The following is a 12827-nucleotide window of genomic DNA, read 5'->3' as shown; positions in this document are numbered from 1 at the left end:
GTTGAACTAGTTTTGTATCTTCTCTCCTCTGTGATCTGCCCTCTGCCAAAAGTATTATTAAAGAAAATTCACTTCCTGTTACGCATTTTGTCTGAAGTACTCCAAAGTGCACTGTATGTACTAAGTGTCATTTTTTTAAGTGTCATTTGTAAGCTTGTGGAATTATTATGCAGTCTGTTTTGGTAGCTTTGCAAATCTGTCATACAAATGCTGATTTTTGCCCTTCCACATTTTGGCATTAAGGAGGCTGCTAAACAAAGTGAGAGCTCATGATGTTAGTGGCAAGATACTGGCATGGATAGAGGATTGGCTGACCAGCAGAAGGCAGAGAGTGGGGATGAAGGGTTTTTTCCAAACTGACTATTGTCTAAGATGGTATCTGTTAACAAGTAGAGCTCTGCAGGGGTCAGTGTTGTTTAGTTAATGTATATGCACAATATATAATAATCATCTGGATGGAGGAACTAAGGACATTTTTGCCAAGTTTGCAAATGTCTCAAAGCTAAATGGAGGGACAGGTAGTATTAAAGAAGCAGGGATGCTGCAAAAGGACTGGACAGGTAGGAGAATGGGCCAAGAAGTGGCAGATGGCAAACAATGTGGGAAAGTGAGAGGTTATGCACTTTGGTAGGGAGGATAGAGGCATAGATTATTTTCTAAATGTCGAAAGCACAAAAGGATTTAGGAGTTCAGTTCAGAAGTCTGTTAAGGTTAATATGCAAGTTCAGATGGCAGTTGAGAAGGCAAATGCAGTGTTAGCATTTGTTTCAAGAGGACTAGAATACAAAAGCAGAGATGGTTGGGTGAGGCTGTATGAGGCTCCGGTCAGACTGCGTTTGGAATATTGAAAGGAGTATCTAAGGTCAGATGCACTGGCATTGGAAGAGGTGCAGAGAAGGTTTACACTTATTCTGGGAATGAAGAGCTTGTGATATGAGGACGGGTTGAGGACTCCATGCTCGAAGACTAGAAGGATGAGAGGGCATCTGATTGAAACTTACAGAATACTGAGAGACCTGGACAGAGTCAGATGTTCTCACTAGTAAGAGAGACGAGGAGCTGGGGACACAGACTTGGCATGAAAGGATGACACTTCAGAACTGAGATGATGAGGAATTTCTTCAGCCAGAACGTGGCAAAACTATGGAACTCATTGTCGTGGTAGGCCGTGGAGGTGAAATGATTGAGTGTATTTAAGACAGAGATGGGTAGGTTCTTGATTTAGTATGGGGATCAGTCGTTTATAGGGATAAGGCAGGAGAATGGGGTTGAGAAACACATCAGCCATGATCAAATGGTAGAGCAGATTGAATGGGCCAAATGGTCTAATTCTGCAACATTATTTTAATGTTTTTGAAAAATTTGGATTGTTGCAAAGTGGTGTTGATGGTTATAAAGATTGTAACTTTACCTTTTCCTTGGGAGCTTCATGCCTCTTAAAAGTAGGGATTCACAGTTATTGATCTATATTAGAATAATTCTGTGGAAAAGGTATCAATGATCCAAGTCTCTGTTCGTTCTCACCTTTTGATGTTTAGTGTTGTTGCGTTTAATTTCTTTGTATTATCTAGACTCAGTTATTCCAGTGCATCTCTGGTGATTTCTCAAATTCTACCCTCCCTAAATTTGTCACTCAACTCTGCTGTCCATACTCTAACTCAGCAACTCACCGAGACAACCAAGTGTGGAGCTGGATGAGCACAGCAGGCTAAGCAGCATCTTCGGAGCACAAAAGCTGACCTTTCGGGCCTGAACCCAAAACATCAGCTTTTGTGCTCCTAAGATTCTGCTGGGCCTGTTGTGTTCATCCAGCTCCACACTTGGTTGTCTCAGATTCTCCACCATCTGCAGTTCCTATTATCTCTGATACAATTTTATCCTCTGTTCACTGGCCTAGATTTGTTTCCGACCTAGCAATGTCTTGCTTTAAAAATTCTCACACTACTTTTAAAAAGCCTTCCATGGTCTCACCCCTACTTATTTCTATAATCTCCTTCATTCCCATAACCCTCTGAGATATCTGCACTTCTCTAATTCTGGCTAATTAAGCATGCTCAGTTTTATTCACACTATCGTTGATGGCTAAGCCTTCTGTTGCCTAGGGCTTTATTCCTCTGTTTATCTCTCCGTGCCTCAAAAGTCAGAATTCTCCTAAAATCTATCTCATTGATCGAACCTTTAATCACTTGACCTAATTTTGCAATGTTTTAATTTGTTTTTATACTTTTGAAAAATTTCTTGGAATGTTTTATTATGTTAAACACATCGTATAAATAAGTTCGCAGAGAATCTTGTATTGGAAAATGCAAAGATTAAGAGCCTAGTCGTGGTGCTCAGAACATAGAGGTGCTGTTTTAAGAATGTTAAACAGCATTAAAGCAAAAAGGTCAATTATGCCTTTCCTTTCTAACTTCCTGTTGCCGAATAGATTAAGTTATGTCACTATTAGATTTTCATGTTTTAAACTCATTAAGTAGATTATTAAATGGAGATCTCTTTGAAGGGCGTGGACAAATTCATAGCATGTGATATTGAATGATAGTTCACGAACTTAAGCAAAGTGAAGTGTCTGGCCAAAATAATCCCTTCATTCAGATATTGCGTTGGGTGTTTTTTTTAGTGCATCCTTGGATGTTTGTTCCCCCTATTAACTGTGTTTAAAGCCTCAGCAGTTTCAACAGTACTGTTGGAACTATCATAATCAAACCTGTTTGTTTTATTATGTTAATATGAACATGTTAAATGTTCAGCATTTATTTTGATGTCCAGTGTTTGTCATTAATGCTTTTTGTTGTACTGCAAATTGCAGAATAGTTCAGTCATTTTAGAAGTGTTTACAGACATTTTTGTTTTGTCAGGTCTGAAGTCTGCTTTTAGAGAGTTAAACTTTGTCGGACTCCTTTACATTTTCATGAAGAGAATAATGAAGTGGCTTAAATTTCTGACATAACCCTTGACCTGTTTTAACTAAACTAATGATGGTTGAATGGAGCTGTTTTTAGGTTGAAATGTGGCGGAGATCACCCAAAATTTGTTCTCTTCTCCCCAACCAACCCCCCCGCCCCCCACCTCCCATTCTGCTGCCCCACAAAACCCACATTAAAAAAGATCAGTTCATTTGACTATATTGTGGTTGTGAGAACAGGGGCGGGTGAAGGAGCACACGCTTTGAAAAACCAGGCCGTCATTGTGCACATCCACAGCTTAATGTGAGTTAAAATGTGCTGAAGCTAATGTGACATTAATTGTTGGTGGTTGAGATTTTGGTTCATGATCTTGTGTGAATCTCCCCTCAACACCCGTCCCTCTTTGGAGGGAGTGTAATTGAAATCTGGCTGCATAACCAGTATTTCACGGGTCTTTTCAGGATCACTCTATCTCCCAGTCTCTAAAGTTGATGTCCGGCATTGCCTTTTCAGTGGCTCTGACCAGCTGAAAGAATTCTGAAAAGGCAGTGAGGCAATAGAAATGTCAAGTGCTTTCTGTGTTGGATGAAGGCAGGAGCTAGAAGATAAATCGTTACTTCTCTTCGCCATATTACCATGATAAAAAAAAATTGATGGATAATTCTCTAGTGCTGGGCAGTGTCACTGCTGTCTTTTTAGTGGTTTGATTAATTGCTTTACAATTTTCATCAAGTACCATTGCAGTCGGTTTCACATTGCACCCCTGTCAGGCGGAAGAATAGACTGACTGTTGAACGTGTCTGTGACTGGCCACCGAGCGTCTTGTGAGTGACCTCCCCCAGTGGGTGCATTAACCACCAAGGGCACCCCTTTGGACACACTGGAGGAGGGGGACAGTGAGAGAAGCAGTCAGAGCAAGAATACACAACTCAACAAGTAATTGATGTTAGGACATAAACATTAGATTTTAATCAGCGTGCGGGTTTGAAAAGCCTTTGAGCTCAAATTGTTTGGCGAATAAAGCAGTGAAGAGAAGGCGTAAATTGGCTACATCTAGGAAGGCCACGCTTTAATTGATTTTGTAGGGGAATAGCATCGTTCTTTTTTAAGTTCCTTGGCTTTCAATATGTTTAACAGGTACTTTCCCTGCTGTCTGCAAACATTACAAAAGCATGCAATTAAAAAGGCACTTTCCACAGTAACTGTTTGGGGGAGGGTAAGAATTCAGCTATGAGAGAAATCTTAATGAATGAACTTCTTTAACATTAGAATTTCAATTTAGTAATTGCTGTGGGCATTTTACTGTCATTACATTTTATAGAATATATTGTTTTAGTAAATTCAAAGTGACAGGTTAACCATAGAATGCTTTAAAGAGCAAACTGCAATTGCAGCATATTAAATAGTTTTGGAACTTATTTTAAAAATGTGTAGTTGTTTGAATTTTGCTCCCTGAATTAAGTGGCTTAGGTTTGATCTAGTCTTTTGACAGTGTGGAACGTATTTCTGAATTTTGTAATGGTGTTGTTGAACCCAGAAGTTACAACATTAATAAAGTTAGCACCATTATTCATTGAAGTTTTTGCTTGGACGCTTGCAATTGTTGTTATAAGTCAAATGTCCTGACCTGATTTTGTCACAGGAATTGTTAACATGATAGCTCGCTCTTTACAGAGATTTGTTGTTCTGAAACTCAAAATTTTGGTAATCGTTATGTGGTTATTGCTGTCTCTTTTTTTGGGGGGGTGAGACAGGTGTACGGGATTCTTAAAGAACTGCGTATAACTCCCACTATATTTGTATATTTATTCCATAAGGCATTTTCTATAAGGTTTTTATGGATGCATGATCATTAATTCCTGCTTATGTTTAGAGAGCAATTTACTTTGTCCTACAAGAACATGGGCAGCCTGTAAATTATTTGAATTTATTTGTGCCATTAATTTCAGTATTTTCTGTTCTCTGTCCATCACCCCTACCAACCAAATTAACCAAAAAAAAATTCTGACAAAATGTCAGATTATTGTACTATTATTAAATTAGCAGTTTTTAAAAAAATTTAGCCAGTTTCATGTATCTGGATTTGAATTCTTTTTTGCTGCAAACTGTATTCCCCCAGATCAGATTTGTGTATTTTAATGAGTTAGATCAATTTTAAAAACATTTCTTGCAACTATAAAATTGAGCAAAGGTATTTGCTTTACCATAATAGCTGTGTTCATATGATTGAACTTCCTGTATATCACATCTAATATTTTCTGACATGTCTCAAGTGCTAACTAAAATTGCTGTAAATGGAATGTTTGATCTGTGTTGGTGGCCTATAGAAGGTTCAAATTTTCATAACTTCCAAGTCCTTAACAAAGATCATATTCTTGTGGTTAGGTTGAGCTGTAAAGCCTTGATTTATTAAAGAATGTTCACTGTGCAAATTTTATGTAATGCTATTTTCCTTTTGAGCTTACTGAATCCTGCTGTGTTCCCTCATGAAGTAGCAAGCAACCTGTTCTGAGGTTTATGTACTAAATTATTTAATGAAGGAAATTCTGCTCTGCCCCCAACACTGCCGTCCCCACCTGTCAACTTGGGGTTCCAGGTGTTAACCTTAGTTTTTGTTTGATATAGTATATTGTCGAAGCAACACTCCCTCTTCAAGATTTGTTGTATTTCAGAGACTTTTCTAGCTTTTGGGAGTTCTAGTGTGCATGTATGCATTTGAAGAATTGTCTTATGGTCGTTTTGAAGATCATGTCACCAGGGTTGAATGTCAAGTCTGGCTGCCTGGTCAATGGTCACATTTAACAACAGATTATGAGTGTAGTCTCTTTATTTTTTAAATGCTGTTTACCCTTTTTAGTATATCAGAGGTATGAAGCTGAAAACTCTCCTATCTGACATTAAAAACAGTAGTTTTATACACACTTAAAGTGTGGAGCTGGATGAACACTTGACCTGCTGTGTTCATCCAGCTCCATATTTTGTTATCTCGGATTCTCCAGCATCTGCAGTTCCCATTATCTCTGATATAGTTTTACATAGGTACTCCTGTGAGTGTAACCAGACTGTAGCGCAACTCCAACTCTGATCAGTTAATTTTCAGTGGAGCTGCGGTCATTGATTTTGATTGTTGTCTTGGCCTCTGCTTCTGCTGTGTTGTCTCACCCTGTTGTATGGCTTCTTTTCTAATGTCTCACTGATCTTTAAAAAAAGAAATTGCTAATGTATTTGGTTTAGCATCTGCATTTGTTTCAGGGGTGGTTCATGCTAGGTGAGCCAATTACCAATGTTTTCAACTAGTTTGTGAATGCTAGATATTACTGTAGAATTACTAGACAATAATCTGTAACCAACCTATAAATGAGTTGAAAGTTTTTAAATCAACCTGTTGATGAATTGTATTTTGATACGAAATGTATTATTAAATCTGTTCTAAAGGCACTTTAACATTTGTCTTGTTCTCCAGGTGGGGAGACTATCAAAAGCATCAACCAGCAAACAGGAGCACATGTAGAACTACAGAGAAATCCACCACCAAATTCTGATCCTAATATTCGAATATTCATTATCCGTGGAGCTCTACAACAGATCGAACATGCTAGACAGTTAATAGAAGAAAAAATCAATGGGGTGAGATTTATTCCAGTTTTTTCACTGCCACTTTTTCTTACATCTCAGTCTATGCTTCACAGTTTAGTATTGGCCCAGACTGTCATCTTAAATAAATTCCCATGCTAGTGTGAATCAACTGTAAGGAGGTGCGCAAAGATATGTTGACATGAGAAAGTGTTTAATACCTGAGGAGTGTACTTTCTCAAACCCCTTCCCTTTTGGTGTTCCCTCTGCCTTTTGCAGGGTCTGTTATCTTTCAAAATAACTAATTCCTCAAGTCCTCATAATCATAAAATATTACAGTTCAGAAGTTCGGACTGGGATGGTTGGTTGAAAGAGTTATCCATTTTCTGGTCTGTGCTGATCACTAAGAGTTCTGATTTTTTTGATTTTTGATCTCTTTATTTGATAAACGATGTGATGAAACATTTTTTTTAAAAATGATCTTCTGAAGGACTCTGCATTCTTAACTGTAAGCCTTGGCTGAGTGATAGCAGTCTTCTGTCTGATGCATCAGACAGATGTTCAAATCCGACTTCAGAGATTTGAACACAACCTGAGCTAAAGCTACTGTGTAGAACTAGGTATTGTACTATCTCGTGGATGAGTTATTAAATAAAGACTGACTGTTGTAAAAGATCTCGCGCTGTGGTTCAGTGAAGACCAGGCCAGTTCTCCCAGTAACTTGATCACTTAACTTGTATCTAAAACCAATGAACTGGTTGTTAATTTAGTTCCTGCTTATGAAACTTTGCTGTGCACAAATGGCTTGATGTTCTCACATTACAACTCAGAATGAGATAATTCTTCACTTTAAAGTTCTTTCTCTTTCTTAACCACTTCCTTTTTATGTACTTTTAGGGTCCGGGACCTGGTGGCCCTGGAGGATTTAACACAAGCCCTTATAGTCAAGGACCACCTGGGCACCATCAAAAGTAAGGATCAAAATTCTGCAGTATTTTCATTTTAACCTGGGGCAGTTGCCTTTACTTTGTGTGAGTGGAGGGGTGTTGCGGAACCTCAACAGTGTGTGGTTTATATCTACCTTGTTTCAAAGCTTTGAGTTTTTGATCTCAGTTTCCGATAACTTGGTGACACATATGTACATTTTTGATTCTGAGTTAAGCTATTGAAAAATCTGTCAATCGTAATACCATAAGACATAGGAGCAGAAGTAGGCCATTCACCCCATCCAATTTACTCCCTCATTCAATGAGGTCACACCTGGTATCCTAATCTTTGGCTCTGCTTACTTGCCTTCCCTTTAATGAGTGCGCTCCAACTGTGATGCAATTATATCCCACTTAGACATCAAAATACAGTTCAAGGTTGGCTGGACCCCGAATATGCACAGTTTAGCAACTTAAAAGACCACTTACTGGAGTACACTACTGGTAATTCTGCCACTGTTTGTCTGATTGGGAACACCAACTTTTTGCCCCTTTATCTTCCAAGCCTTGGTCATGAGCCATGCTTGCTAATTAGTTAACAGATGAGCCTGCCTGATTTGTGTATAAACACATACCTATGTGGAAGGCCATCTCAGCTTTTAATTATTCCTAGTAGCGTTACCTTGGGATCAATGCCTTAACTCTCCTGTCCTTCACTCCCAATACCACCACCACCACCTACCTCCGTCTCTCTTCCCCCCCCCCCCCCCCCCCCCCCCCCCCCCCGCCCAGTACTCATCACAAGGTGATTAGCAAATACCAGGACCAGTGTAAAATTCATGATATTCTATTCAACGTGCACCACCTTTTAAACTTTTTGCTCATTTATTTCAAACGTAGTGGCCCACCACAAGCTTTTATGACACAGGGATGGGGAAGTACGTACCAACCTTGGCAGCAACAAGGACAGCAGGATCCAAGTGAGTGATTTGTTTATGCCTAACAGCAACTGCATTTTCTTATTGTCCTTTGGCCCTTTACCAACTCATTGTAGTATATGTTCTGTTAAGTTTGGTTTCCGTTTAATCCGGTGATTCGTTAAAGACCGAGACAGCGGTGGCTTTTCATCACCCTTGGAATGTGTGCGAGGACATTGAGATTCAAGAGGCAGAGCAATGTTTGTCTATCCACACGTTTCAAACATTTAGTTGCCTTAAACACAATTCCTGTAAGTGCAAAACCTGCTTCGGTAATCTACTTTAGATTAGACATCTATTTCAGCTAGTCCTAACCACAGTCAGATTTATTTAAATTACTTAGAACTTTTTCCAATTTAACTGTTCTTATTTTAGTTCAGACCTTCCTGTAGAAGATTAGACTATTTGAAAGAAAGCAAATAATTGTGAAGATTTATGTTGTAGGAAAGTTTTTAAACTGTTTACACCATTATTATAGCAATGATGTGGAGGTATTGGTTCAGACTAGGGTGGACAAGTCAGAAGTTCCACAACACTAGTTTATGGTCCAGAGATAATAGGAACTGCAGATGCTGGAGAATCTGAGATAACAAGGTGTAGAACTGGATGAACACAGCAGGCCAAGCAGCATCTTCGGAGCAGGAAAGCTGACGTTTCGGGCCTAGACCCTTCACCCATGAAGGGTCTAGGCCCGAAACGTCAGCTTTCCTGCTCCTCTGATGCTGCTTGGCCTGCTGTGTTCATCCAGTTCTACACCTTGTTATTCCAGTTTATAGTCCAATAGGTTTATTTGAAACCACAAGCTTTCGGAGTGCTGCTCCTTCATCAGGCACTTCGCCTGATGGAGTGCTCCAAAAGCTTGAGATTTCAAATAAAACTTTTGGACAAAATCTGGTGTGGTGTGACGTCTGACATTATAGTAATCCGAGTGGTTTGCACATTCTCTCCACCAAGTTCTCTTTCTGCATGTTTTGCACTTAGAAGGAATTTTGGCTGCTCTACCCAAGACTGCTTCACACTGTCCAGGATTGTTACTTGAGTGACAATTAAACAGTCCAGCACCCTGCATTTGAGGTGGTCGTCAAGCCTGTTCCATTCAGTTAGCAGTGCAACTCTCATATCATTCAGCAACGTTATCTTCTGGTGGACAAAAACCTGCAGCCAATTAAGGAAAAGTCTTGTGTGCAACCCCCCCATACAACTTAAATTCCAAAGTAATGAGTTTTCCAAAAATTAATGTTTTTATTACAAAGTGGCCTACCACAGATTTAGGACTCCCCACCCATTGTTTCATTTACTGAAGGTGGAGAATATAAAAACAATGTTTTCTGAATTAAATATAGGGGTTTGAATGCTGCAGTTCATTCTATGTTTTAATGTTTGTGCATTATTGAGTGTAACAGTGTAGTTGTGCAAACAGGATCACTTCACTGTCACCACCAAAGGCCAGACAATCTACCTTGTAAGACTGCTGCAGTTTAAATAGTCTTTTAGATTTTCACTGTTGCTTTCCCTTCTGTTCTATTACTGCTAAAATGTTCTTGCTTGCAGCCCATGCCCACTGTCATCAAACATGTTAAACTTGCATGCCCTTCGGGCACTCAGCTTTTCTGCAGGTCCTATTTTTCTATTGAACTACCACTACCAATTTGTGGGCTGAGCAATTTTGCCTATAAGCTATGCAAATATGTTAACTATTTTAAAAATTCATATTCTGTATACTGTACATAAGTAAAAAATTTCTGCTTCTGAAAATGAAGCATTTTTACACAGTTTCATGTATCTCAGTTTAGTTTGTCATTTCATTTTCTGGCCTGTTTGTCCTATTTCACCCCAATTTGTATGTAATTTCTCTGTCTACCCTGTTACCCTAACTTACCCTAAATGAATGTTCCCATGATTTTTAGACATAACTAAAATCTATCAGCACAACACTTCTCCAGCCCATTAAATAATGCTCCTCCTCATTACTCAGCATATTCTGCAACTTTTGTGAGCACAGTAATCTGCTAATAACTGAGGGAAGTTAACATTTACAATTTGATTCCTCAGAGTAGTTGTCAGAAGACTGGCACCCAAAACTTGACCGCATCCTTTCTTTCAAACGACTATCTTGTTCTTCTATTTTTTTCATTTATACTTTTATTTTAACCCTCATAGTTTGTCCTGAATTGTTTATTATTTATCTCTTTTTTTAAACTGCAGTATGTGAGCAGCATAGTGAATCGCATTTGAATAAAATTGATAAGTTTTGGACAAAATGGTGCTAGCTAAAGGGCAGTTGATGAATATTGTACATTTCAAATCAGCTGTTGCAATGTCATAATTTGTTTTGTTATAGATTTCCTGAACAAAATTTAGTGTAATCTGTTCTGAAGTGATTAGGTTAATATTTGTTCTGAAAGACTGTAGTGGAACTGTTACGGCCTGGGCAGCCCTAACTTGTTAACTCTGCTCACAATTTGCGCTCGAAACTCCCATCATCTCCCTGTTTCCTGCTTTTGCAATGGAATTAACTCCTGGCCACTTGGAGCTATCTCATCGAGAGTGCTTTTTAAGTGGAGGTTATGATACACAATGTTTCAGTTTCTCTTAACCACTCAGCCATTTTTCTATACTATGAGAGATATGAAGTGTTAACTCTTCAGTACCCTTTTCCAAAAAGCTTTGCATATATTTGAACAAAACTTTTTGAATGTTGTTACCTCGTTCACTGTTTTAATCCTGCTTACTTATCACGTTTATGCTTTTACTGAAGCATCTTGTGACTAAATGAATATATTGAGATGGTGAATACTGGCCTTGTTGGTGATCTTTTCTTTGAAGGGTAATTCAGTAGAAAGAGGACCAAATCCAGTATCACTGGTAATAATCAAGGATGTACTTGGATTCTAATTCCTTCAGATACAGTTTTGTTTGGTAAGAGGATGCAGAGTTACGTTCGCATGATTCAAAATTAGACCTTTTAAAACCTAGAACTTGATCGTGAGCGTTAATATCACTACATAATGAACGTTTTCTACCACATAAGACCTACCAAGGTTAGACAGTGATAGTTACTGTGACACTGTGTGTGTGTGTCTAGGTAAAGCTGCGCAGCATTTGGGTACAGCAGCCTGGTCAGCCTACATCTCCCAGTTTTACCAGCAGCCTAGCCAACAACAGCAAGCAACAATGGGGCAGAACTCGCAACAAAATTCAGGTGTGTGTTTATAAAGATAAATTTTTCAAAGATATTGTCAAATGCCTTCTGCTTTCTCTGCCTAACACTTTTCTGTTATATATGCGGTTCCAAACTAAACATCGCTTCAGTTAAACTCCATACTTAATGAGTACAATATATTGTATGTGTTGTGAAACTGTCCTCCCTCCTGACACTTCATTATTACAGGAACATTCTATTTATCAAGCTGCTAAAGATGCTCATAATTTGGGAGTAATCCCAACAAACTTTCTGCTGGAATGTTGCTCTGTCGTCTTGTTCTGTCCATTCCCAGACCCATGATTTTGTTCAGCTGTGGTAATTTCTGTTTGAGTCTATCTGCAGTATGCTAAATACTGTATAGATGATCATGGTCGGCTGTATATTTCCAGAGTTTTTAGTATATTTCCGGTGTCTTTTTTTAAAATTTATTTAACTGTACAAGCACAGAACTTCCCACCACACTGGCAGTGCCTAAAGAATCTTTGGGATAAGAATTGGAATTTCAGCAAGAAAATGAAGGAGATGGTCTTCTGGGATTGAGAGATGAAGCTGATTGTTGAGTTAGTGTAAAGGGAATTTCTGTGCACGGATTTGCGTAATAATGGGGCTAAACACAAAAGTGGGCAATTACCAAGTATCCCTTGTTGAAATGTTTGAACCCATAGTTTCAGTCAGTGAGTGTTTACACTGTGCTGTATTGTGCAGTGTTACTGTGTAGCTAAATACAAGTATTTGTAAAATATTAAAGTTATGTCTTGGCTGTTGTGTTGTAGAGTGGCTATTTTAGGACATTATATGAAAAACAACTAAAATTATTGGTAAATTTATGGTTGAATCGTGAGGTAAAACTTTGGAAGTATTAAAGATATCTTATTACATATTATTCAATTAAATTTTTCGTCAAAATTTGTGTATGCAGTTCTTTTTTGCAATGAGTTTCTTCTAACTGGTGATCAGCGAGAGTAACTAGTTAACCTGATAGAATAGACCATTTATGAAGTTATCTGCCATTTGAAATGTATCTCATGTGAACAAGTTATTGTATTTGCTTGTTAAACTGCAGTCCCTTTCCTTGGAAAGGAATGAAAATTCATTTGTGGCCAAAGCGGTTTAATTATTTTCTGTCAAGTTGTTTGGAAATGTTACAGGACAGTTCCAGGGCAGGTGGGACTTGAACCTGTACCTTCTGGCACAGAGGTAGGCATACGGTCACTGCACCACAAGAATCCTACCAAAGTGG

The 12827-nt window shown here is 38.6% G+C and overlaps 1 protein-coding gene across 4 annotated transcripts in view; it reads left to right on the top strand.

Moving 5' to 3' along the window:
- Positions 1-12827, top strand: part of fubp3 (far upstream element (FUSE) binding protein 3) — a 111985-nt gene that overhangs the window by 77868 nt on the left and 21290 nt on the right. For all 4 annotated transcript variants that reach the window (XM_048559013.2, XM_059638185.1, XM_048559015.2 and 1 more), the window contains exons 13-16: positions 6370-6533; positions 7377-7450; positions 8306-8385; positions 11468-11584. In XM_048559013.2, coding sequence (XP_048414970.1) covers positions 6370-6533; positions 7377-7450; positions 8306-8385; positions 11468-11584 — 435 coding nt within the window. The remainder of the gene's footprint in view (positions 1-6369; positions 6534-7376; positions 7451-8305; positions 8386-11467; positions 11585-12827) is intronic.

This window comes from Stegostoma tigrinum, chromosome 29, assembly GCF_030684315.1.
Source record: "Stegostoma tigrinum isolate sSteTig4 chromosome 29, sSteTig4.hap1, whole genome shotgun sequence".
In the NCBI taxonomy this organism is placed as follows: Eukaryota; Metazoa; Chordata; class Chondrichthyes; order Orectolobiformes; family Stegostomatidae; genus Stegostoma; species Stegostoma tigrinum.
This window is presented reverse-complemented; position numbering and strand designations above follow the sequence as displayed.